This window comes from Tauraco erythrolophus, chromosome 16 (genome assembly GCF_009769465.1).
Source record: "Tauraco erythrolophus isolate bTauEry1 chromosome 16, bTauEry1.pri, whole genome shotgun sequence".
NCBI classification, from domain to species: Eukaryota; Metazoa; Chordata; class Aves; order Musophagiformes; family Musophagidae; genus Tauraco; species Tauraco erythrolophus.
In genome coordinates, this window is record NC_141480.1 from 2,316,560 (window position 1) to 2,343,233 (window position 26,674).

Below are 26,674 nucleotides of genomic sequence, written 5' to 3' on the forward strand. Positions count from 1 at the left end.
GCTGCTGACATCATGTGAGTATGCCATACGCTTCTGCATTTGAAGACTAAAACCAACACGCTGAAAACAGGAACTTTCTGGATATTCTGCATGCCCGAGATGGAATGGTTTCAGCGCGCGGCCTGATACCATCTCATCCATATGGCTGCGCTTGGGTGGGGGAACTAAACATCTCATTAGCTCTGTAGGGTCATTAAAAGCCGGGGAGCAGATCATAAGGAATAATAAGGATGTACGTCGTCGTGCGAAGACAGGTGATAAAAGCAACCGCGCCTGACACCGAGCGCTGCGACGCCAGGAGACCCAATTGGACAGCGTGGAGGAGCTGAGCACTTGCTCGCTCAGTAATGTCAGCGGGAGCTGTTTGTGCTCTCTTCGTCAGAAAAATCACACCAGCAGCATCGGAATGAGGCTAAAACCAGAGGATGATACAGGGAATTTTGGCCCACATAACTTTGCAATGACTTCACCGAGCGCTCCTGGCTTCCAGGCCTGAACTGAGTCTACAACGTTTCTTCGTAATCAAATTATAGTTTATACACACACAGAGGAACACAAACACACGGACACGTCTCTTCCTACAAACATACAAAGTGGGAAGCTGATGTGCCGCTGGCTGAACTGTTGCACTGCTCTCGGCTAAGAGGACAATGCCCACGGTTGCAAAGTACCCCGGCACTGACACCAGCAGCAAGAAAACGGTAAGAACTGGAAGTTTTCCCCAGCCTTGGTCTTGATTCAAATGCTGTAATAGTTCTCGTAGGATTTCTCAAAAAAGTAGCACGTATTCAACTGCATAAAGCAGAGAAACAGCATGTCAGGTGTTTATTCACAATTTCTTCATCTAGTTGATTGCCAGTTAAGAAGTCTAGACTGTTGGCCTGTTATTTGGCAGCAGAGAGCTTGTTTATTATTTTTGTACATGCTCAGAGAATTACTGCATTTACTTAAAAAAGGAGAAGGACTGAAATCCTATTTACTCTAATCTTTATCATATTTAAACTGGCTCCTCTCCGTAGACATGCCCTGTTCTTTTGCTAGCTCAACATCGCCGGCCAAAGTGGTGTCCACTTACAAATGTCATGGATACACAGAGCGGTAATACTGAGTTATGCAAGTGTTTGGCTTTTTGCCTCTGAAAATAACTACTCAGTAGGAAAACACAAATCCCATGGCATGTTCTCTCTGGGTTATAACAGGTCACAGTCACAAAATCCCCACTGTTTGTGAAACCATCTCGCAACTTCTGGTTGTACAACTTTAAGCGGACCCCAAAAATGAATGAAAGAGACATTCAACGTTTGGAATGAGATATATTGAATTGGCTACGGGTGCCAGATGACTGGTGGGGAGTTTCCCATGGCAAGAGTGTTCTTTCTTTGCAGGTTTTTCTTTTTATTCTTTATTTTTCTCTATGCCCCAGCCCATTCTCTCACCCACCCTCCCTTTTCGGCATGAGGTTCTCTACAACAGCTGAAGAAAATCTTTCAGCTGAAGTTTTAACCTGATTATAACAACAAAGAGAATGCAAATGAGGTAGTCCCTAGACTCCAGATTGCCTCCTGTCAGGGCAGGTTTCCCCCTGCCCCCGCCGCCCCCATCTTTAATTTTTTCAGACTAGAGGACATCTGCACGCTGTTGCTGGATACCTCCGATATCTAGACAGGTCCATATGCTCTTTTAGCTTTTGCCAACAAAGTGCTGGGGTTGGAATCAAATATCTGTGGGTTGTGCACAGTAAAAATAAAATGGCAGAAGGCAGACAACCCGTTTGATAAAAGAGCCTGTTTCAAACAGAGCTGTTGCACTGCAGAATGTGTATCTGTTTGGGGCAAGAACTTCTGGCTTTGAGCAAACCAGCTGTTTTTATTTTAGATGGTATTTTATAACGATTTTGAATGTCTTTGTCAGTTCTTATTCTGTTTTATCAGACGTTTTTGATACTATTGGACACTACGCCGTGCCTGGGGCAGGCTGGATGCTCTGGAGACTTGGCAGGAATCCTTTCCCTCCTGATCCCACTCCTTCGCACGGGCCAGAGCCCGGTAATTCCGCGGCAGGGGGGCGGCGGGCGCAGCACGGGCAGCCAGCCATGCCTTCGGTTGCACCTCTCGCGTCACTCGGCAGCCAGCGAGGGGCAGGAATGCCCTTCCCGAGATGTGTCCTTTCACTTTTGGACACGGAAGGGAAATGAGGTAGATGAGAACGTACGTGTAAGCGTCACGGGATGGCTGGTGCTGTTCCATATAAACAGCTTTCTGTGTCCTCCCTGGCAGCTTTCAGAGCCCGTATCAAGGCACGTCCTTGTTTGCAGAGCAGCCTTGGTAAATGAGTAGCAAATATCCCAATTCTCCGCTTCCTTCAGCAGGCTGCTCCTCCCTTGGGAACCACCAGAAGCTGGGGACTGCCTGACACGATGGCCAGGGTGCGACGTTCCTAGCCCACTGTGCATCCTCCAGCATGAATATATTCGTTATTTCAGAATTTCCACCTGGCCTCCATGAAGCCTTTCCCGTGGAGATCCCATAAAGTACCCTCAGTCCAGAGACGCTCCCTTCGGTTGGGAGCCAAGGTGTAGGAAAGGGTTAATCCCTCCACACAGGAGCTATGGTTCAGTCTGCTCCAGGGAGCAGCTGGGGCTTGTCATCCCCCTCTCTTTGCATGTTAATATGATCTCAAAACCTTTCAATCTTGAGGCTCCCTGTATTCACAGTATGTTCACACCAGCGCTCAGCACGTCACGGACCATCCAAGATGTGTGACAGGGAACAAGAAAAGCCAGGAAAATCGCTGCTGAAGGTAAAGCCTGGGCAGAGAAAGCGTGGTATCCGCACGTTTAAAAGTTGTTGGGCTTCCCATTTCTTCCAGTCCTGTTGATTGAGGATGTCATTGCTCATGTGCACGGGGCTTTCCAGTTGCACCCGTCAGGAAAAATCTGTGCGTGGAAGGAAAGCCATGCTAGTCTCGACTTAAAGAGAACAAAGCTGGGTTTTAGCTTCACAAATTTTATTATGATACAGCAGGAAGACAAAGATTTCGCAATTCTCGTGCTTCATTTCTACATTTTACTGTTGCCCTTTGCACCGAAGCTCTAGGAAGCGGGGAGCTTTGCCTCAGAAGGAGCGAAATTAGTGGTACAACACAAAACGACTCTCTCACTTTTGATTTTGCAAAAGTAACTTGGTATTTCACATTGTCCGGGACATAATTTCAGAACTGGAAATTCTGAGCTGCAAAGTGCTGCTTTTGACAGATCAGTGTTCTTACCTGGGTGTCCGGTTAGCGCTGCGCCATTTGCAAAAATGCAACTTTCCTGCAAAAGGTGCGCTCGCCCAAAAATTACCAGTTCTCCCTTTGCCTCCTGGATTTCACACACTTTCACTGAACCGCCACGAACGTGCTCTACTTGGGAAGTTAATCATCAGAATAAGCATTTATGGTAAAATAGTCTGAAGGGATTCTTCCCACTGGGGGACCCCAGAACATTTTGTTTTCCTCTAGTCAGGCAGAGAATTAGTTTGTGTGTCTTCCCTGCGGCGTGCTAACCACAAACTTAGCTAGTAGTCATTGCCAATGATGTGGATGAATCTCCGAAGGGGAATTTTTTTCCAAAGCTAAGAAATCCAACACAATAGCCTAACAGCCGTATTGGAGAACAGAGGAAGGAAATTGCTAGGCTGCAATAAAACTCATGGGAATGAGAAATGCATAGAATACATAAAAATACAAGTAAAAATATTTCAGTGTATGATGATTGTGTATCTTTCCCAGTGGGAGAGATGAGGAAGTTGAGTTTTACTCTGAAGAATCTGGGATATGCACATGGTGGTGAAAGGCACGAGAATAAAAGACATCTTTGGGAGTGTCGGTGAACCCAAACAATCGAAGGAACATACCAGGAGGAGGAGATGTACTTCGTAATTTAGCTGATCTTCTCAAATCCACGGATGTTTGAAACATTGAATCTCCTAGGATTACAACTCATCTGTATAAACAGCAAGACACCTTCGATTCTTATAGGTAAGACTAGAGATCCTGTTATTTTCAGTAAATAAAAAACTAGGCGAGAAGTAATGATGCTTTATTTGGGCAGTGTGATACAATCCAGACAAAAAGGAAGCAAATTTTCCCTTCTGCACAGACAACAGGCATCCTGCTCTGCCACATCCTTTAATCCCAGCCCTGAAATTACTCACTTGTGAAATCTTCTTAATTGTGTTTAACTACGTAGGCTTTGCCGTGTGGAGACATGGGCCGTAACACCAGTAAGCAGCTGGGATCATGACACTCGTTTCCATTGTTCTCCAGATATTTGGGAAAACAAACCTGACGGCTAAAACAGCCCCTGGAATAATTGCAGCTTTAAGAGCCACTACCTACCCACATTCAGGTATTCGTGGAGTGAGGACCATCTTGTTTCATGGGTCAGTTGAGCCAAGCAATTAAATTGGAACAGCAGCTTTGGTTCCTGTTGAGCACCTCTGTCCACCTTTCTGCTCCGTGTGCATCTCTTGGCTGATGCACGTAAGAAAGATAATTTGTGTGCCAAAGAAAAAAGAGTTCTTAGGCTACTACTTTTATTCCCATGTTGAGTGTCCACTTCTGTGTCATTTTGATTGCAGCAATGCTGAACAGCTAGAATAGAGGAAAGAATGAGTTACCTTCAAAAAAAAAGAGATTAGGGTTTAATTGTTACAGATCCATGAGAACAGACTCATTACGTTTTTTCCAGCCACCTGCACTTGGGGAGTATCGACTAATCTTTTACGTGATGCTTAACTATAAACTGAGGTGAGAAAGAAAAAATTACTTGATTCACTACTACATCTCTGGTAAAAAAAAAAAATCAGGCATGAAGGAAAAAATAAGAAAAAAAAAGAATCTCCTAATAATTCATGCTTCAGTTCTTTTCTACTTGCTTGTCCTCCTTAGGAGCTTTTCGATTTGGGCTGCTGGCAGGGAATCTAAGAAGATTCCCACACTACTGGAAATAGTATTTTATGTACTGAAGTTGAAAAAGGATAACGTGTTCTGCCAAATAACTAGTACAAACTTCTGACCTTTGGAACAATAACAGACCTGGTATTTGGAAATGTTAAATTTTACCACGGAAGTTCAAAATGAAGTAAAAAAACCCAAACAAATTAGACTCTATGGGACTGAAACTGTGTCCTTACCTGACTGTCGTTTTTGAGAGCATCTTATATTGTCTCTCTAGTGGTAGCAGTGTAATGACTTTGTGATGTTAAGAATAGATGTTTTTAAGATCTGGGCTGTCCACTCCACTGTTGTTCTGCCTGCAATGATACGAGGCACAGCAATAAAAAAGTCTATAGTTGAGGAAATCTCACATTTTGTCAGATTTTTCTTTGGAGGAAACACTAGAAATAGCATAAACCAACTTGGAACGGCTAATAAAGTCCTTCAGTACAACAAAGACAATTGTGCCATAAAGGGCAAGCGGCAAAGAGAACGGGAAGGAATAGCTGGAGAAAGGGAAGAAACAAGAATACGCTTGTTTATTAGGAAGAAAAAAAAAAAAAAGGACAAACACAAGTTGCGTGCCTGCATAGCTTTGGTCTCATAAATTTACAAAACTGGACTTGGGGCAAGGAAGTAAACCCTCCGAGGCACGTTTGATACATGGCTGCTGTGCGGTGTCACCGCAAACCTGTCCTGGGAGGACTTGGGAACCAGTCCAGGTCCTTTGGAAAAACCCCACTGGACTTCTGAGCCGTACGGCTGCTTTTCATTCAAGGCTGAGACCCAAACTGGGGAGGTGGGTGTCCCCGCCCCGGTGCTGCTCGCTGTGCCAGGCCTCGGTGGGCAGCGCAGGGATGGGGCGCGATCCCGGGCCATCTCCACCCCACAGCTCCGGGCCCGAAGCCTTTTAGAACCTCCAGTAGGTAATGTCTGAACCGTGACTGTGAGGAAAAGGCGGGAACGCACCCAAAGCACACTAGTAACGGCGAGGAAGCCACAGGCCACCGTGGGGTGCCGTGACAAGAACGCATCGCTGCCCACGGCCGCTGAAAGGGGAACGAAAGCACGTCCCGTCCTATGGCGAAACGCAATGAACGCAGAAAACGAGCTGAAGGCGGAGCGGAAGGTGTCTTTAGGTGAAACGCCGCGGGTGCCCCTCTGTGAGGAGACACAGGGCGCAGGAACGCCCGGCGCCGGCCAGGCCCTCGGAGGGCCGCTGGCCCGCTCCAACAGGCAGCTCAGGCCTCGGCCCCGGCCCCCGGAGGGGGTGCGCTCCGGCGGGGGTGCGCTCCGGCGGGGGTGCGCTCCGGCGGGGGTGCGCTCCGGCGGGGGTGCGCTCCGCCCCCAGCGGCCGCCGCCCGACCCGGCCCGCCCGCCGCCGCGCCCTCTCAGCGCGCATGCGCCGAGCCCCTCCCAACCCTCGCGAGTCTTCGCTGCGCGCGGCTTGTCCCCGCCCTCTCCCCACCCTACCGCGGGCGGGGGAGTGCACGCCCCAGCCCCGCCCTTCCCTCCGCCCCGCCCCTCGCCTTTCTTGCTGATTCTCTGGGTTAAAGAGCCCGCCGTCGCGAATTTCTGTCTGCGAGGGGGAATGTGCGGTGGGTGAGCGGGGCAGGGGGCCGGCACGGCGGCGGGGGTTGCTGGCGGCCTGAGGGGAGGAGCGGGCCGGGCTGCGGCTCCAGCCGCGGGGCGAGTCGAAGGAGTCTCTGGCGCCGCGTCGCGAAACTCCTCACCCGCCCGCGTCGCTTTGTGGGCGTCGGCGGGCGGAGCCGCTCGGCGTAGGGGCCGAGCGGGCGGGCGCAGAGAGTCCCGCTCCGGCCGGTAACTTCCCGCAGCCCGCGCGGACTCGTGCTCGCGGTGGGGTCGCGCCGCCGCCCGGGCCGGCGCGATGGGGAGCAGCGGCGGCGGCCGCTGGGGGAACGCGGCGGCGGGAGCCGGCGCCACCTGCCCCCCGCGCCGCTGCTGAGCCGGCAGCCGGAGGCGCCCCGAGCGCCGCGGAGGAGCCGCCCGCCTGGTGGGCAGCCAGCCCGGCAGCGCGCACCGCCCCCGGCCCCGGTCCCCGCTCCCGCCTCGGCCTTCTCCTTTGCCGGGCCCGCGGCGGTGTGCGAGGCGGCGCGGCCTCCGCCGGGCTCCCGGCGCGGGGAAAAGTTTCGGGGCGCGTCCCCCGCCCCGCCACGGGGCAGCGGCGAGAGGGGCCGCCCGTGGCGGCGGGGCCGGGCCGCGCTCCGCGCCGGCGCTGCCGAGCGGGAGGCTGATCGCGGTGTTCCGCGGCGTCCCGAGAGCCCCGCGCGCCCGGGGGCATCGCCCCCCGCCAGCGATTCCGGAGGAGGCCCGGAGCGGGAGGAGCAGGGGAGTAGGATGACCGCTCCGGTGGACCCCAGGATTAAACAGGCTTTGCGAAAGAAACCAGCGGAGAGGACTCCGGAGGTAAGGCGGCTCCAGCTCCTTCCCTGCTGCCTCTTTTTGTTTATTTTTGTTTTTTTCCTCGGCGGAAATCTGCGTTCCGACAGGCTGGGTGCGCAGGACGAGCTTGGCACTCGCAAACTTTTCTCCTCTGCGGAGCTGCGTTATTGATTTATTCCTGCTTTGCAAAGTCGGGCCTTTCAAGACCAGCACTGCTTTAAACACGCTGAGTATGGCCATGAGACGCTTTATGAGCTACTTCAGCAAGCTGTAGGAAGAAGAGGTGGATCACTGGAAAGTAAAATTATGGGTATTTCAGTGATGCAAAACTTCTGGGAAAAGTTAGGGAGCTGAAAGACTTTCCTTACCTGTACAGCGATGCAGATTTAAACAAAACCGAAGTAATTATGCTTCGCAGACTTCATAAAGAGATGCTTCTCCAGTGAGTGGGAGTGCAGAAATGTGCGAGGCTGGTTAGCTACAATAAAACACGTTTTCCAATTAACTGCCTTCTCTGTCCCTTCCCCACAAGCTAGTCTGTAATCAGGCAAGTATTTTTGGGAATGGTAATGTCATGGAGCTTTAATTTAATAATGAAATATGTTTGATAGCGTTTGCATTTCACTGAAAGGCTGATTGAAGTTTGTTTGCTTACCCTAGTCTTTTTCAGTTTGTTTCCCTTACTGTGATTTTTCTTTTTGTTTTGTTTTGTTTTGTTTTTTTTTTTTTAAATATGCTCAGGAATTAGTGGTATGAAATGGTACGCTCTTGAGTTTGTCCCTTTGAGACCGGGAAACATCTGTTCTCCCTTGATACTTCATGGAGAGCAGAACGTCCTGCCTGGTCTTCGTTGTAAGTTGATGATGAGGAGGCTGCTCAGGGAGAAGTGCTGCAGAGTGTCCTGGCAGGACAGGGACCCCAGTTCCCCTCTGAGTCAGTCTGTAAGTGAGCAAAATACACGTTCAATTGCAGTGTTTGCTTGCCTTGGGGATATCTGATACATCCCTCCTTGTGTCCCTGCTCCCTAAATTAATGATGAGGCAGTCTCCAGAAAAGAGTTCGCTCTCTGTTCTTTCTGTGTTCTTATTTTTATCGTTCCCCTCTTGCTTCAGACCTTCCTTTCTTTCTCTTCAGCTGTAGTCTCCAGTTAGGAAAATTCCTTTGCTGGTGTGGTTTGCAGTCTTGGGCAACTGGGTTCATCACAGAAGTGTCATTCATGAGCCAGCATACCATGCTGGCTCGTCGTGGCTTTGACTTTGGGGAACAAGTAATCTGGTCTGGCCCGAAACATCTGCCCGCTGCTGCTTCTTGCAGTACAGATGCCTCACAGCTGTGTTGGTCTTTTTATTTTTTTTTTTTTTTTTTCTGGGCATCTTCGATTTCCCCCCCAGCAATTGTCATGGGATTCTTTAGGCTTGTCACCTTATTTTGGCTAAAACTGCCTTAAAATAAATATTTTGCTTAACCATGTAAAGTTAAACTGTCAGCTGTTGTGATGTCTGTCTGCACTGAGCCACGCTTGTGAGTTCACGTGGATCTGTGTTAGATTCCCATTGAGACTCACATCAAGGTTGCATGCAGGTTTGAATTTGTCAAGGTATCTCAATTGTGGGGAAAAAAAAAACCACCCTAAACTTTGCTAATCTAGCTAATAGCACCTCTAAAATGATTTTTAAAAAAAAATCTTAAGTCCCATGTTAATCCGACCCTTTTTTGGCAGACGTTCAGGCACGCTGCACAGTGAGACTACTTGTGATTAAAGTTAAACACCTACTTAAAAAAACTTGGTGGGACTGGGGTCTCTGTTCGTGTTACCTGTTGCTGAGCAGATAATCACAAGCAAATCACTTTTGTTTTCGTGGGGTGCTTTTGTTTGTATGCATTTGGAAACTAACCTGATTTTAAGAAAGCACTTCCCAGTAGCGCGGTGTGTCTGGGGGTGGGTGGTCCCCCTTTCTGGATCCTGTTACCTGTTCAGACACAAAGTGAGGAATCAAACCTGCCCAGTGTGGGTGTGCTCTGCCAGAGCTCCCCAGTATATGCTCTGAGAGGTGATGACAGATGGATATAGGGTGATGACGGAACTGGAGGAAACAATTGCCATGTCAATTTTTTATTTTTTTGAATTGTGCTGAGCATCCCGATTTATCAGCTTTTTTCTGTTGGCTGCAAAACGTGGGTGAGGGGAGTCAAAACCCGCTGGGCACAGCTATTAGGGTCAGCCCCCAGTTTCGGGTGTCCCAGCACAGGGTGTACGAGCTGGTGACTCCTGTCTGGAAGTATCCAGTTGGGCACGGACAAAAAGTGTGGCTTCATTTCTCCCCTCCTACTCTTGTAAAAAGGTATCATCAGCTCCTCCCATGTGCAATCGGCTGCGTGGGGCTGCGCGTGCACTTTGGCTGCATTTTTATACAAGAAGGGAAGAAAAAAAACAAACACCAAAATTCCCCAAAATGTGATTGGTATTTCATGATGAGCCAAAGCTGTTGGACCGCATGAGCTTCAATCGCTTTAAGTCCCTTTCTGCCTCCCTCTCCATTTCTGACCCTGCAGTTGATAGGAGCAGCTCACCTGGGCATTACAAATTACAGGGTTGGGGCTGCACTGATTAGTAGCATGGTCTGGTGCATCATAACTATCACCTGTCCAGCAGTCACTGGAAAAATACAGATAAATAACCCCCACGTCCCATTTCACTTATAAATGGTACGACTCTCCATAGAATTTTGATCTTTAGGACTTTTTCTTGACAAAATGTTTTAATTTGTATGATCTAAGGAACTAAGGAGGGAGATATTAAAATATTTTTGTAATTTACTTATTTTGGGGAATTATCTTGATGGCTTGCTCAAGTAAAAATTTTTAATTCTTGATGCTACAAATATTTTTGTTTGGAAAATCTCTGTTAGGGCAAGTTTTCAGTGTTGTGGTAACATTCCTGTGCTGGTTAATTGGTAAAGTGTATAAGTTATGCATATTAGACATGTACACACTTGATTATTTTTTTTTTTTGGTGGTTGTTGCTCAGATACTTCATGTGTTATAATCTTTAATCGATTTGGCGGGGGAATTATTTTGATGAACTGGAGATTGTAGCAAATATTTAACGATGCATACGTGTTTATGTAATTGCTGTTCTGTTACTCCATTTAGAAACTTTCGTTGGTGCTGTGCAAGTCTGGGAAATCTTTTGAATTCTTTTTCTTCCCTCTGCCCTGGTGCATCCTAAAATTGCAGAGATAGGTGATGCAAGCTGATTTCTCGTGAAAAGTCTTTCGAGAAAGATGCTTGCCCGTGGGCTGATACCCACCTGTGTGGCAAACTGCTCTCGGAGGCAAGTCCCACTTCTGTAAAACGTCAGCCTCGGTTGCACGGATTGAGTGTGCCCATGCACTGACACCGTGTGGAAATCTGTCTGTCTGTCTGTCTCTCAGGTTCAGCCTGAAAGTGCGGAATTTGCGGGAGTTCTGTCAGATGTTAGTTCTGATAACAGATTATCCCAACAAATCATCTCTTCTGTGTGCGCTGCCTTGTCGGATAGAGGAAACATTTGCAGTAATTGGGTGCTTAATTGCTTAAAAAAAAAAAAAATAGTCAGACCTATATTTAAACTGTAGGATTTCGTACACTTGTTTAATACTTTAATATTTATTTTAAAGTTTTTTATTTATATATTTTATTATATATTTTTATTTTAAATTTTAAAATAATAATTAATATTATTAATTTAATAAAATTTAAGACATTTGTCTCCCAGGGTTGTGCTGCGGTGTGAAACGTGTGAATATTTGTGTGTGCAGATCCTCCAGCTCTGGCGGGTTGGGAACGTGGGATTTGGGTATTTCTGCGCGGTGCTTTGGCTTTGTCTTGCACATCATCCTGCCTGTTTCTGGGGTCGCAGGTGGGCATATTAAATTAGTAATTTGGGAATGTTTTAATAGAAGGAAGTCATTTGTTCAAAGCAGTAGGAGGGAAGGACGAATGTTTATGCCACCGTGTATGCTCTCTTATTAAAGGTTTAGTTTTTTGAGGCCCAGAATTCCTTATCAGATCCATACAAAGGCTGTGATGTTAGTCTTTTGGGGAGTGGTGTAACGCCTACCACACATGAGGTCTCAGTGGCTGATAGGGTAAAACAGCAAATGATTATGTTCCCTTTTCTTTCTCTTTCCTTCTCCTCCCCTCCCCAACCCCACAAGCGTGTTCCCTTCCATTTATAATGGATCCTCCTCCCAACATAGTCTCCTTGTAGTTCTTCATGACTTTATTCTGGACTGTGTTTCCCTTCCATGCTTCAGAAAGCTTTGCCTTTATTGGACTTCAAAGAGTTAGAGTTTATTTTTATACTGTTAAGCTCTTATATTTTCTTAACTTTGTCTTGCTTCAGTAATTCTGGATTAATGTTAATTCGACTTTATTTGGCAATACTAATTCCTCCTTCTCTTCCTGTTCCCTTTTTATTAATACAGTGGAAAGAGAAAAAAACTAATTTGCACAGTTGTCATAACAGGGTCTGCTATTTGGAGCGTGTATGTGGTGCTTCTTGATGACTTATATATAGAGAAATAGATCTGCATGGATCTAAATCATGCACAAATAGTACATTGATGGGCATTATAAAATGGCTGTAATAAATAAAATAAATTATTGCCGACAGCATAACAAAGGCACTCTTGTACTGTAGCACAGCTGAGCCAGGCAGAGGAGAACATCTGCTTCTTGTTTCCAGAAATAACTGGTATTTTGAAGTGGGTTTTTTCATCCTTTTAATAATTTTCTGTAAACTCGGTAGGTGAAACAGGGGGTTAGCCTTTGTTAAAATCCATTGTTTCTGTAGTTTGCAGTGAGCTTTTAGCAGTGCTCATGTAACAACAGTGTTGGTTTTGGATAACCATTTAACATAACCAGAATTGTAGAATCACCACAAAAATCTAGGTGCTTGCAGTTATCTGAAAGCCGAAAAGAAATTTGTATTAAAGGAAGCTGCAGATGCTGGTTTGTATTTAACAGAAATTCCTTACTGTTAGTATGTGGGCCTCCAAAACAAGGGAAGAGGAGCGATGGAAACCTGACTCCTGCTGTAATTTTCTACTACCTAATCTCTGTCTTCTGTTTTCATTCCTATTTTTGTGTTAGTGATACATTCTGTTACAGCTGATGCTTTCTAAGACTCTGTCATATGAGTAGCAGTTCTGGAGCTCCAGCTGAGGACAACCAGCAGCTACCTGGTGTAAGATACTCAAGACTGTTCTGTAGCTCTGTGCCTTGGTGTCTTTGCCAGAAGACCTGCCCAAACTGCATGTCAAAGATGAGCTGACCAGTGCAACGTCACTCGTATCCCTTACTCTGCAGAGACTCGGTTGTGTCGTTGTGCACGACTGTGCTTGGAAGTTAGAAGAGCCCTTTATAGTTGATGTATTAGTTGTCACTGGGAGATAACCAAAGGGATTGCAAACACGTACTGACGTGCCTGCCATTTACTGCTCATAAATTCCTGGCTGGGTCGTGGTGTACCTGATGCAGATTGCCCTTCTGTACTCGTATGACAGCAATTCTTATTTACAGTTACAAGGACATAAAACCTTGTAATATTATGGGGAATACTTTATAAGCAGTCCTGTGAAGGTGACAGAGTTTTCTTTTCATTCTGTATGATTGAAAAATCAAATGCAGAAAAAATCAGTTGGTTTATTAGCAAAAATGTCGAGTAGCTGCAGCTTTAGAGAAAGACTTGAGAGTGCACGTGCTCCAGTCCGGTGTGCTGCCTCCTTGACACCATATTCTATCAGCATCTAAGACTGGAAAAGACCCAGAATTGTGAGGTTTTCTTAAGTATTAGGTTAGTCTCTTTAAATAAAATGTGTTGTAAAGCTTTTTGCTTTTTATAGCCGTCTAGTAAAATCAAAGTTCAGAACAGAACCTGAGGAGTGACAAGGGTGGATATTGTATTGGTGGCTGACAGCTCTTAAGATTGTTTGAGTCTCATTCACAAGCAGAATATAGTTTCTTTGTTAATGAAACAGGTCCTGAAATTCTTCATGACTTCTAATGAAACAGTAATAAACCACCTCTCTTCCTCCTGCACTTCCCTGCCACATAGCTTTCAGTTGAAGGTAAAACAAAACCATCTTTTTTTCCAAGCTGCTCATTAAATTAATGTGTTTGAGCTCATGATAAATACAGCGTTGACAATCTTGGAGGATTGTCTGACAAGCCTGGGAGCTTTGGGAGAGCTGCGTCTCTTCAGCTGCCAGCTTGATGAGTTAGGAAGTTTTTAGTGCTTACATTTTCCTCTATTTTTGTCTTGTGCTTTGGGTGGGTAGTTGTCTCTTATTATTCTGTTTCTCAATACGGTGTAGTATCACGAGTCTTCATCTCAATTGGACCTGTGGTTTTCCTGTCATAAGAAAAGCCAAGCGTGCCAACTCTTGTACTGCCTTAGTAAAATGTTTCTTGATAATTCGTTTTCATAAACTCGGTGTTTGCACCTTGTTTTCTGAGATGATCATAGAATCATAGAATCGTTAGGGCTGGAAGGGACCTTCAAAGGCCATCTAGTCCAACCCCCCTGCAAGGAACAGGGATATCTCCAACTAGATCAGGTTGCTCAGGGCCTCGTCCAACCTGGCCTTGAACGTGTCCAGGGATGGAGCATCCACCACCTCTCTGGGCAACCTGTTCCAGTTCTTCGATAGACACGTCTCAGTATTTTATTCCAAAAATTCAAGTAGATACCAGTCCATGCGTGTTTGCTGGTGGTCGGTCAGTCTTGCTAAACACCACTGGGAGACCAGTAGTGTAGAACGTGGTGTCCCCCTCCCTGAGACTGGGCAGGGTCAAATCTCTCTTCTGGATAATTAAGAATAACCTCCTTTTGCATTATTTATCGTAGGATCAACTTTGAATTCACAAAGTCTTACTTAAAATCGGTGATATTTGGCTATTTTGCTGCAGTTGTTGTCTTTGCCATGTGGACACAGCTCCTCGCTCGTGCCGTACCGTCGGTTTGCCCGTTTCTTAGCCAGAAGTACTCAACGCCCTGGCATATGTTTCAGTACCCAAATAATTCAGATGATCGCTAGTTGGAACCTTAAGTACAACACTTTCTGAAGCTGAAATCAGCCCTAAATTAGTTGCACTTAAAAAACAAAATCCATCTGTTGTTTTAAATTAACCAAAATACAATATTGGAGCATTTACCAGTTTTTAACCACATGTTAATATATGTAAATATTCGGCTATAAGAGCTTCAATGTCTGTCTGAAGAAGTTGGGTGTTTTTTTGTTTTTTGACCAATTTTTTGAGCTTATTTTTGTTGTGCTTTCAGCAGCAAGACTCACTGTGGTGTTCATTAGTCTTTTGATTATGTCACAGAGACACAGATAATGTTGAGTCTTGGACAAGGTGTCCTACTCACAAAGGAGGTCTTCTGGGTTGGCTGTTCTGCAGCTGTTACCTGTCTAGAAATACCTGCAAGGAAACTTTGCTAGTGGTTTGCAGGAATAAATATTTTTTTCCAGCTTTCTTAACAGTAAAGGCCTGATGACTTCAGTCAAATATAGATTCGTGGTTCCAACCAAATCAATCAGGTTTCAGGGCACTGCTTTAGCTCCAACTACATGTACTGGCTTACTGAAGTGTCATTGACAAATTGTTTTTATTCTTAAATTTAGAGTCTGTCTAACAAAGTTTACTTGTTCAAAAAAAATTATTATTAAACAAGTAGAGAAAATAGTTGGGCTGGTGAGATTTTTGTTTCTATAGCCTATGTCCATATTAACCTATCTTGTGGGTAAGGATGTTGAAGATTGTCCTGGAAAGGAAAATTCAAGCAGGGGTATGAGGAGGAAAGAAATTTGCGTGTAAACAGGGAAACGTTGTGACTCTTAAGGTGCCCTGAAGTAGGTGTATGAATTCTCCTGATCAATTATTTTCACGAGAGCATTATGAACCAAAACTAAACCCACAAAAAATCCTTCCGAAAACCATTTTCTTTTTTGCCTTCCAGGTTGGGTGAAATGCTGAAGAAAGTAGACTTGTAATAAAAACGCAGAAAAGTAAATTAGACTGAACATTCTTTATTCGTCACCTAAGGCAGTGCTAATACCTGAGAACACACATGGTTCTTCCATCTGATGGCTGTAACTTCATGGTTTCTCATGCCCCTGGCAGCTGAGGTCCAATCAAGACTTTTTTGTTGGTTAAATAGATATGTGGCGGTTAACGTCGTTATGATGTAAAATAAATAATCAACATTACTCCTGGAAGCATTGCAGTGCTTGGCTTGGTGTGATGTGTTAAAACTGACTGTTGGAGTTAAAACTTCATTGAAGCACCTCTGCTATGGAGACAGGCTGAGAGAGCTGGGGTTGTTCAGCCTGGAGAAGAGAAGGCTCCAGGGAGACCTTCCAGCAGCCTTCCGGTACCTAAAGGGGCTACAAGAAAGCTGGAGAGGGGCTTTGGACAAGGGCATGTAGTGGTAGGACAAGGGGCAATAGCTTTAAACTGAAAGAGGGGAGATTTAGATTAGTTCTAAGGAAGAAATTCTTCCCTCTGAGGATGGTGAGGCACTGGCACAGGTTTCCCAGAGAAGTTGTGGCTGCCCCATCCCTGGAAGTGCTCAAGGCCAGGTTGGGTGAGGCTTTGGGCAACCTGGTGTAGTGGAGGGTGTCCCTGCCCATGGCAGGGGAGTTGGAACTAGATGATCTTTGAGATCCCTTCCAACCCAAACCATTCCATGTTCCATGATTATGCTCACACTGGTTTCTAAGGCATCTCCTTTAAATATGGGTCTGAGAAGGGCAGTTGGGCCCACGTGCTGCTGCTGTCCCCGGGGTGGGCAGACCCTTGCGTTTCCATCTGCAGTGGCCGCTTGGACCTGCTTCTCTAAACCAGAGCCCTTGGTGCCGCTGGTATGGATCTCAGCAGGCTTTCACCTCTGCCTGTGCTGGTGCTGCACGCTGCAATACCTTTGCCTCTGTGGCCTTGTAAGAGCAGAAGCGTACAGATGTTGCTTCTGTGACAAGTGGTGCTTTTTGGTTTTGTGGGCAGAACTGGAAGGGTTATTGTAAGCGAGCTGCCCTGGCCCTTTCCTCCTGCCTGTCTTCTGTGCTCAGTAGCCAGCCAGAACCAACTCGGTTCACTTCGTTTTCCATTCCCAACTGCTGCTCTTGGGTCATGACTAATGCAAATTCCTTCATGTAGTGTAAAGTTTGCTGTATGGAGCATGGATGTATTAAAGAGAAGATCCAATTACGGTGCTCTAATAACTCTGTGGACAATTGCTTCTGTGTGTTGGCATTGTTTGCAGAAATTTCAGGGTTTGTGTTTAGTGAGTCACTGAGTTACGCATGACAAGGTGAAAAGCCTTTCCACCATCCTGGAATGTAATTTCCAGTTCTGATTCATTAGAATGAAGCGGTGAGTAGGAACGTGGTTCTGTTAGGGCATACGAGTGAACGGATGTCTTCGACCATTGTCTTGGCCTTTGGAATCGTGTAGTGCTCTTATCTCAGCGTGCTACTCCAGCTTCCCTGGAGAAAAGAGCACGTGGTTAGGTCTAGCTGAGACAGAGCTGCAAGTCTGATCCTCGGGGAGCTTGAGGAATACTGTTAATGAGACTGGTGAGCACAGTTGTGTGCTGACTGGTCTCACAACTTCGAGCACTTCTTATGTCTAAAACTTGGTGGAATTGTTGGATCTGAACTTCCTAATTGAGTATGATGAGCATATGTTATCTGTCTTGTCTGTAGTTGCACAAAAAAGTTGGAGGCTGTTGCCTAATCTTACTTGCTCCTGCTTGTTGGGATTCATTTGAAGGAAGTAGGGCCACAACAAAAGCAGTAACAAAACATTTTGGCTTTTTAATTTGTGGGTCAGTGTTGCTTGCTTTCTATGAGTGTTCTCCGTCTGCGTGTGCGTATGGGTGGGTGTCTACTGCACACCTTGTGTATGTGATTTTTAGGTATCTTTTTCTGAAAGATAAATATAAAATAAGGATTTTAAAGGAAATTATATTCTGAGACACTCTTACATGTATGAATCTTGTATGGGAGGAAGAAAGATGATGGTGGTCTGTGTGTGTTGCTAGTTCTTTGGTGGAGCTCGCTAGGTTAGAGGGTGCTCGTGGGACTCTGCTCGCAGATCTTGGGGAGAAACCTTTCCCTGGTTAGCGGTGGCAGATGGTGACATCTTCACTCACCTTCCCTCTAGAAGAGCAGTCCTTGGCCTGTAAGAAATGCTCCTTGAGTATTTTGTGTCGTGCTTTAATGTGTCCAGTGTCTGGTATGTGTAGGAACAGCTTTGTCTGAAACCGCTTTTACCAGGTGTGGTTTGACCTCTTTTTATTGCCTTTTATTATTTTTTTTTTTAAGCTTCTCATTCTGTTAGAATCTCGATACAAAGAGATACTCCAGCTCTGGTTTCCTTAGCGTTGTGCCTGTTGGTTCAGTGCTGGTTGTTGGTTAGAGGAATTTGAGAATCTGGTGTGGGTGTAGGTAGGAGTATTTAATCAAACATCTCCAGAATACATCCAAGATTCTAGTCTTCCTCTGAAATTATTCTTGAGGCACAAAGCCTTCCCCAAGTCCCTCATCCTTCGCTCTTCTTTCCTTCACCTCGATTCAGAAAGTGCAACCAGGAGGTTCGGTGCTGCAGCCTGATCTCTGACAAGGACCGCTCATATTTGGGGAAGGGTTTAGTTGCCGGTGCTGCTGCCCGTGAGGCATGGCATGAGAAAAGCTCTCACCGCCTCGTGCCTTCGGTCTATCCCGACAGCAGCCCCCGGGAAGAGCTCCCACGGCTCAGCAGGGCGGTTGGGGCGGTCGGGGCGGTCGGAGGGAGGTTTGCTCTCTTGGGCAGGTCTTTGTGGTGGCCTCTGCATTGACTTTGGCTTTGGGCAACCTGGTGTAGTGGAGGGTGTCCCTGCCCATGGCAGGGGGGTTGGAACTAGATGATCTATGAGGTCCCTTCCAACCCTAACCATATGATTCTATGACTTGGGTTGCATCAACGCTGTCGCGTATCTGCCTTCAGATGCCTCCTTGCGCGGCCCCTTTCTCTGTAGCATCAAGCATGTCCTGGAAGGCATGCACATCCTTCCTGTTCTTTCTGTTGGGTTTTTTTCAGAAGATGCGCGCAGTGGTTCTAGGGTTTTCTGGCCTGACGATAAAGTTGTCAACAAGGCTTTTGTGTCTGGGAGGTTATTGTAAACCAGAAACTGGCTGTTTGCACCGCGTGGTTGTCGGAGCATGCTGGAAGCTCACGCAGATAGTATTTATGGATCTGTTTCAAGCTGTTGGCCAAAGTAACTGTAACTAAAGAACAGAGATCGCAGCAGCTTGTTTCGTGATAATCTTCACAGTAAATGCAGGATTTAGGGCTCAGCAGATGTGATTTTGCAGACGAGGTCAAACGTTATTATTGATCAAATGTCTGAAGGCCTGGTTCTCTAAACTGTGACGATAGGGTGGCGGTAAATTTAGCTTGTAGGAGGTTGGAAAATGCCTCCTGTTTTCTGAACGTTGCTGTCACGGAAGACTCTTAATGGTGCAGAACAGCTGTGGGGATCCGGCACGGCGGGGAGCGTGCCGCAGCGGCTCCTGGTGCGTGCTCCAGTCTGCTAAGGTCAGACTGGTGACCATGCAGTCTAGGACTTGTGACTCTCCAGTGTCAAGCTCTGTTTGGTTCTTTTCAGAAGGTGATAAGGCTTCGGCTTCATGTGAACCCTCAACCTTGTTAAAGGAGCAAATAGAGGGAATCAGGGTGGCTGTTTCCCAGGGATCTTCCAGGCAGCGTGTGAAGTGGTGTTGCTCTGAGATTACTTTTCCTATCCTTGCTTCCAATTACTGTTCCTGAAAAACTGGTTTTTCATTTGAATGGCAGCTGTGACAGCGCTGAGAGTGAAACCAGAAATTATGATTGAGTCCTGGAATTCTTTATTGGAACTTATTTCCTTTAGTATATACCTTTCCCCACGCAGTGGGGTCATGCACTTAGTTTCGTCTGCGGAGGGATAATTTAACTAGAAGTTTTCACCAATGAGTTAAAATTTAAATATGTAATGTAACATTTTTCTAAAAACCTATTTTCTATTTTATTATCTGAATTTAAACAGTGAATTTCAGGGACTCCTTAGGTAGTAAAGGTGTGTTTTACAAGACTGTTAATCTGAGCTAAAAGGCAAGCCCAGTGCCTCCTTACTGACCTTGCAATAGGAACTCCTTGGAGATACTAGAATAGTGAAGAAGGGCGAGGAGAGGGTGTGGAAGGAGGTGGGGGAGAACTGCAAGTACATTTGGCGTTCAGAAAAGTTGCCAAATAGAAGAAAAATGCATTTCTATTCTGCTTTTGTTCTCCAAAACTGCGAAGGGTGGAGAGCAAGCAGTCAAGATGTGTAGGTGTTTAATTCCTCATGGAAACAGTATTAAAGCCCTAAAATACCATATTGAATAAAAGTCATGGTAGAAATTTAATAATTTTAAAAAGAAAATGTCTTCAAGTGGTATACAAAAACTGATTTTGTATAATCTTTACAGGGGAGTTTTTCCATTATGTTTATTTTGACAAAACCAATTCTTGCATCGCTTCGTGTAAGGAGAACTGGTATCTGTTTTAAAGTGTGAATAAATAATGATAAAATAATACTCACTCTTAATGAACTTGGATGCACGTGCACTGTGGGAGGGAATTGGGACAAAAGTGCCCAGATATTGCCCGTTTGTGTCCAGTTACCACTTTGGAGGAGCAGAAGGAAGGCAGGCAGATATCCTTAAGCAGTTGTCCAAGCGTCCCTTATACTCCCATCACAAGAGTGAAGAGCTGGCAGTCTTCAGGTGGAAATGAGTCTCTTGGCATTCAAAGGTGGCTCATGGTGGTCTTGTCCATGGTGAAGAACTTGCACGCTTCCAAGGACCGTGCGTTCTGGATAAACTTCCAGTTTGCAGCGTCTCTGCCCCAAGCAAATGTAAAAATTAGTTTTAATTGAGAAGTGTATTGGAGAAGAGATCTATAAAGGATGCCTGGAGCTCTGATGTCCTTTCTTGTGAGAGGCTTGCCGTTGTCACAAAACAGTTTTGCTCATGCTAGTAATGCCAGACAAGCTGTTTCTAAAACTAGGAGGTCGTCTTGTTCCAATGACCTCAGGCTTAAAATATAGAGGGTTTTCCTTTGTTTGATGAAACTGTGATACACCCTTCTTCCTCTTTTGATGATTTCAATGCAGTATTTTGGAAATACCCTTAGTTCAGGGAAGCACGCACAAATTATTTAGCGTTCTGCATCTGGTTTCTCTGGGTTCCTCAGCTCTGCTAATTATTGGTTATCTTTTAGCATGTTAAGAGAGTCTAGCAAATTCTTGCTAAATAGAACAAAAGTAACTGCCTTAAGGGATTCTCTCTTTGTAATCTTTTTGTGCCTCATTAAAGCATTGACATTTAAGCTGTCCATCCTTCATAGTCTGATTAATAATGAGCCTCAAATGTTGGTCTTTTTGGTCTGGAGGGGAAGAATTCTTGTGGTGTTTGTTTTGTTTCAGACACGTACAGTTTGGCCTGTTGGCCAACTATGAATTCCTTCAAAGATGTAGTTCCAGACCCGTTGTAATGTTTTTCACCTTGACAATTTGCTTTTGAAAGAGCTGGAGAGTGAGGGCTGCCTTTGTAAACTGTATTGTATGTTTAGCCTTAAAAGGTGATGGGATCACTCCTGCTGTTGCCCATTGATTTTTTTTTTTTTTTTTTTTTAAATTTATTTACTTTTTATGCTCTTGTCACAAAGGATTGTGCTTGCCAGTGAATGCTAGGTATGGTGGGTCATCTAAGGAGGATATTCTACTTAAATCTGATTCACTTTGCCCTACGTTCTCAGAGTTCTGTGTAACGTTACCCAGCCTACAGAAGGCTGCGTTGGTTTGGATAAGTAGAAGTGGTCTTTCTAACTGTTGCAGAAGCAGTTTCTGTTCCCTTTTCCCATTTGAAGTAGGAAGGAAGCTGGCAGTCTGATGTTAGACTGCTGACCTCCTGTCAGATAGATTTGTTGCTTCCAGTTGTGTTGGATGGTAGTGCTTCCTTCAGGAAACTCTTCTGTAGATGACATTATATGTGACTTAGAAGATGCTTGGCAGAGTCTTCAAAATGTGCTGGTTCTTCCTAACTGATGAGCAATTGTAGTGTAGATATTAAGGGCTGTAATCCATCTGGTGTGATCATGAGGAAGGACCTCTTAGCTTGCGTGTCTGTGCTAGCCTGCCATGTCAGCCTGACTCCTGGGCCATGGGGTTGTGCTTTTTGGGTGGAGTTGACATCTCCAGAGGAACTCTGCTTTGTTTTGGGTTGATTTTTACCCCACCTGTATGCATTAGTTAAAAGAAGGGGATTATGGAGTATAGCCGACCTGTAGGCAACAGCTGCTGCATAACCAGTCAGAGTTGATCAGAACTATATTTTAAGAAAAGCTGAGAATTTCCCTTGCTCTTAAATCGAGCAAATCTGGTTACGTCGAATTTGGAGGTCACAGAGTTCAGTGTTAGTATTGGGAACAGTAGTGTTGCTTTGATTCCCCCCCCCCCCCCCCCCCCCCCCCAAGCTCTAGTCAAACTTTTTTTTTAAAAAATGTATTTTTATCTGAAATAATTACATAGCGCTCTCAGTTTTGAATGCTTATGTAATAAAGTGAGAAGCTGTGGATTACAAGGTCTTCTGCTCCTTCTGACACTGGTACGGAGTGCACCTGGTAAGCACTGTGCTGGACTAGCTAATTGAGTGAGAGGCTAATACGCTCTAAGTGCCCTGCTTTTCAAGAAAGCACGCAGCAGGGATGTCTTAATTTTCAGTATTATTGTGTAAAGTCCCTGAACTGCAATACTGGATCCTTCCGTTTCTCCTGGGGGGGTGGGCTGTGTTCTACAATGTGTGTTCTCCATCGGAGATCGGGGTGGTGTAATCCTTTATTGCAGCATTCTGCTGCTGGGTCCAGACTTTGCCTTTTATCACCCTGTACGAATCTTCTCCTTTCATGCAAGGCGATGAGTCAAAAGTCTGAGTCTTAAATTCTAAGTGTTGCTGCTTCTAAGCCGAAGTTTGATACTCAGATTAAGTTCAGTATTAGGTGGGTGGGTTCGTGTTTTTTTTGATCATCAGTGAATAATGGTAGCCTTGCTGTCTGAAAGCAGAAGTCGTCTTTTTAGATGGAATACTGATTTGTTTAAAAGTGGGTTTATTGTACCTCCGTAGAGGCTGCGGTTGAATAACGCTGGAAGAGCGAGGTGTTGGAGGCATCTCTGGCGTGTTGCATTACAAATTAGCGTTGATCATGGTTTCATAGGAATGAGAAAGTTGAGATTGGCTTATTTTGGGTTTGTATTTAAAGGTAATTATAGCCTCTAAAGCTTTTGGTCTCTCTGAGGATGGAGAGGCTGGCTGGAGGAGCAGAGGTTTCCGTATCACCTCAATACACCACAACCCACCCGCAGTAGCCCGTGTCTCACCAGTAATCATTAGTACCTGCTGGATGTAGGACGGAGGTGGAGAAGGCAGTTGCTCTGCATCTTGTCTGTGATTCTGTGCACGTTAGCCGTGAAATTTGTTGTACCTTGGGAAGCTGGGTGCCCGGTGGGTAGGCTGTAGGATTTGGAGCTAGAAATTCCTGAGTGGCAATATTATCTCGCGGTTGATTCAGTCCCTCGTTTGTTGTTTCTCCTAATGTTGAAGCTGTTAATTAGAATTATTTCCTTTGTACCATTATGCGTCAATGATCAATTGTAATTTGAGGGAAGGGCACAGGTATCTGTGCCTCTGATATTTATGTTGATTTGATTTCAAACTCGAAACCTGTTAACCTAGATAGATGAATATGTATACATGGAATACAACTCCTCGATTTGGATCTGTAAGCTTCTTTGTGGTTTATGGCACGGGTATTGTTGAGAAATACAAAAGTAGACCTTAAAGCAGTGGCAAGGTGTGGTTTTTTTTTTTTTTTTTAGAGTTTTGCTGTGGTGGTTTGCGTTCAACTGCAGCAGTAGGGTAAACCTGCCTTATTTTTTTTTGCTACAAGCGAAGATGCTCAGAGCTGCTGATCACACTTTTCTGTTTGGTGAGGGATGTGTGCGTGTTTGCCAACACCTGGACACCCACGTACACAAGCACGTGAGTGTTTCTCTGCATGTGAGAGGGTATTGTAGTAGTTGTGGCAGTAGCAGAATTTAATTGTGGGAATCTGCATTGAGATAACTTAGTTCTCTAAGGGATATAGCCTACTGTAAACTACAGTAACTTTCCTGGGTTGCTGTGTTTGGTAGTGCTTGGTTACCCTAATACTAGGATGCTGGAGGAATTACCAGTAAACAGATTACTGTTGTCCTCTACAGGAATTCCTTTGTAGTTCATAATGGCTTTATTATGGGAATAAAATAGCTGGAGCTTGATTTTTCTTTTTTCCTCCAGTGGTTTTATTGAAAAAGGTTGTAGGAGAGCTTTGCCATTGTGTGATGTTTTATTCTCCAATTATAATCTTATGTTTTTTCTAATGTGCTGGTGCATTGTCATCACTGTGGAATGAAAACACAGAACGTTTTAGTTGGAAGCAGTGTGGTGACTATAACATTTTGAGACTGTTTGTAGAGCTGTGTTCCTCTCTGTTACCTAGATATTGAGTGGGTGACTTAAGTGACAATATTGATAAGAGATCTCATTTTGTCTTCACTATTGTTTATTAAGCAGAACCTAGTTTCCTGGCAGACATGATTTTTGCTTGCTTGACTTCACAAAGAAATGTGAAAATATATGCTGCAAAATCATAAATATGGCATTACAAAAATAACAATATTCTTACCAATTTGCATAAAAATTTAAAGATTAATGTGATGGAAGCAAACTGCAGTAAAGTGTTATGATTCTGCCTGTTAGTCTTTCTCTGCTTGAGATGCCTGCTGAACAGCTGCCATAGTTAGGGGACCTGGATAGTAACATTTGCTGGCTGCAAAGATGCGTCAAGGAGAGCGTGATGCAAACGAGTGAGTAAAATCCTTACGACAGAGTGTGTGTGTTTAAACATGAAACAGCAGTTGCTCAGTGCTTTGTATGGGAGGAGGAAGCCATGGTTTTCAGAATAGCACATCTTCCTGCCTTTATGCATTATTATTAACTGTCTGTCTGCCTGTTTATCTACCTGCCTATCTCGCTGTACGTAGCATGTTCTTGCTTGCCATGTCCATGGGACCAGTTTGTGTTCATGTGGACATCATCCCCTCTGTGCCATCCTGTCCTAATCGTTCATAGAGTTAGCAGGATTACATTTCAGTAAAAAAGGGACTTTTAGTCTCCATTAGTAGCTTGTGGAGCTCTAGTCCGAGAGGAAGGGAAAGAACAAAAACTGCAGGGTTGTCCACGATGAGAGTAAAGTCGTATGTAGGTAACGAACTCAGGCGTTGGAGGTGACGAAGTTGTGTGCAGACATACTCCCAGGTTGTCCTTACTGACAAGCGTAGAATTGACCTTTGGGTTTCATCCTCCGCCTCCTCCCTCCTCATCCCCAGGTTTCTGAACCAAACTTCTTATTTAATAAGAATATACCTTCTTTTCTTAGCGTTTCAATGTTCTGACCTTTCCTACCACAATTCCTTTTCTTTCTTAAAAGGAAGTTTCATGTTGGTACTTTCTTGCCTGCTTCTCTTAAAAGAGCAGGGAGTTTCTTTGTGATTCAGGCAAGCTGATGTTTTTGGAGTTAAAACTAAGAAGGTTTAACTGAAATATTGCTATTTGGTGGCTGCCTGTCCTCTGGAAGGGAGATAGTTCCCCTCGACAAGGAGTCTGCTGCTTGACTACCAAAGCGTTGGTGGAACGGGAAGCCTGAAATTGCCTGTTCACTTGGTGATTTTTGGGTGACTTTTCAAGAGCCTGGGTAAGGAGGCTGCTTTTATGGGCTTTGATTTCTTACTGAAAAATGTTTGGTATGGAATCCTACTCTTTGATAGATGTAAACATTGAGATTAATTTTGGGTATTCTGAGCTTCCCGTTGTGTTGAACTTTAGGAGCTCAGTGTTTTCGAGGCAGCTTGCTTTTGGTTTTCTATTGTCAGCACGTAAGTCTGAAAGATATTTTAAAACTAAATGAGTGTCTGGGAACTTTATGGTAATGTTTTATTTGAAGATCCTTTTTTCATAACTGCACTTTTGTTCTGAACTGTGATAAGGGCTGAACTATGCTTCAGATAGTCAAAACTCTCCATAAGCTGCTCACTTTGAAGCAATGATGTTTGATGTTCCCGTCTCTCCAGTTCAGAGCCCTTGGTATTTCACTCTGCAAAATCAGCTTTTCCAAAGGAAGTTTGGTTTGTTTGTTTTTTTTTTTTTTCCCCTCTGGTGAAGTCAGGGTTTTAAAAATGCTGACTCAGTGTGATGAAACAGCAGTAAAAATAATACAAAATTTCCCCTCCCTCATTCCTTTAAATGTTTTTCTTTCTACCAAAGTGTTATATCGACATAGTCCAGAGTTCTTAGATGGAAGGTGTTTATCTGTATGGGGTGTGGGGACCTATTGGTGAGTAGAGAAGCTTTTTCTTTTACTTTCATGTAGAAATACTTTGCTTTTTTTTTTTTTAAATTTTCAGAATTCTGCTGAACGGAGGTACTTTGAGTCTATAAATAAACTGTAATAGCAATTCTAGTGGCCTCTGTTCTTCAACACAGTCTGGCTTTTTCAAATTTTGTTGAGGATGCTTCTATTCCTAGGAGTGAAGTGTAATTCTTAAGTCTGCGCCTGTAGCCCTGTTGTGTGTATGTTATAAGGAAATAATGTGTAAGGGAACTATTAGACCCATTGAGAGACTTACTACTTTTGCAGGGGAGGGGGGGAAAAATAAAAATCCAAGTGAGTAAATGTTACTTTTGTCAGTCTGCAAAAACAAAAGCCAGATTTTAGCATTCTTACTGTTGGCTGTATTGTTATTAACTGATGCTGCCAATTGTAATTGCTTCCTGGATTATTTACAAAAGAAGGAAATTAAGTCCTTTTTTATCTGTTTTCTTCTGTGTAAAAATAATAACTAGACTGAAATTTCCTCATTTGGAAAAAACAGTATCTGTCATCTATATGGGTAAATGTAAATTTTTGAGTTTAGGCAGGAGTTGTGTCACGGTTGTGATACGGTCTGTAGCTGTCCGATGGTCATGTGCACCAGGACGTTGTGGACATATGAAAGACTATAATTCTAAGAATCAAGTTCTTGGTCATTTGAAGCTGTTCAGCAGATCAGGTGTAGTGATGCTGTGTTACAAATGATGATTTTCAGCAG

General features: G+C 44.7%; 1 protein-coding gene across 4 annotated transcripts in view; it reads left to right on the forward strand.

Moving 5' to 3' along the window:
* The first annotated feature begins 7,281 nt into the window (after window positions 1-7,281).
* The window catches only part of RAPGEF6 (Rap guanine nucleotide exchange factor 6), a 129,068-nt gene continuing 109,675 nt past the window's right edge, over window positions 7,282-26,674 (forward strand). For all 4 annotated transcript variants that reach the window (XM_086621717.1, XM_086621716.1, XM_086621718.1 and 1 more), the window contains exon 1: window positions 7,282-7,407. In XM_086621717.1, coding sequence (XP_086477843.1) covers window positions 7,339-7,407 — 69 coding nt within the window. In that variant the 5' untranslated portion in view covers window positions 7,282-7,338. The remainder of the gene's footprint in view (window positions 7,408-26,674) is intronic.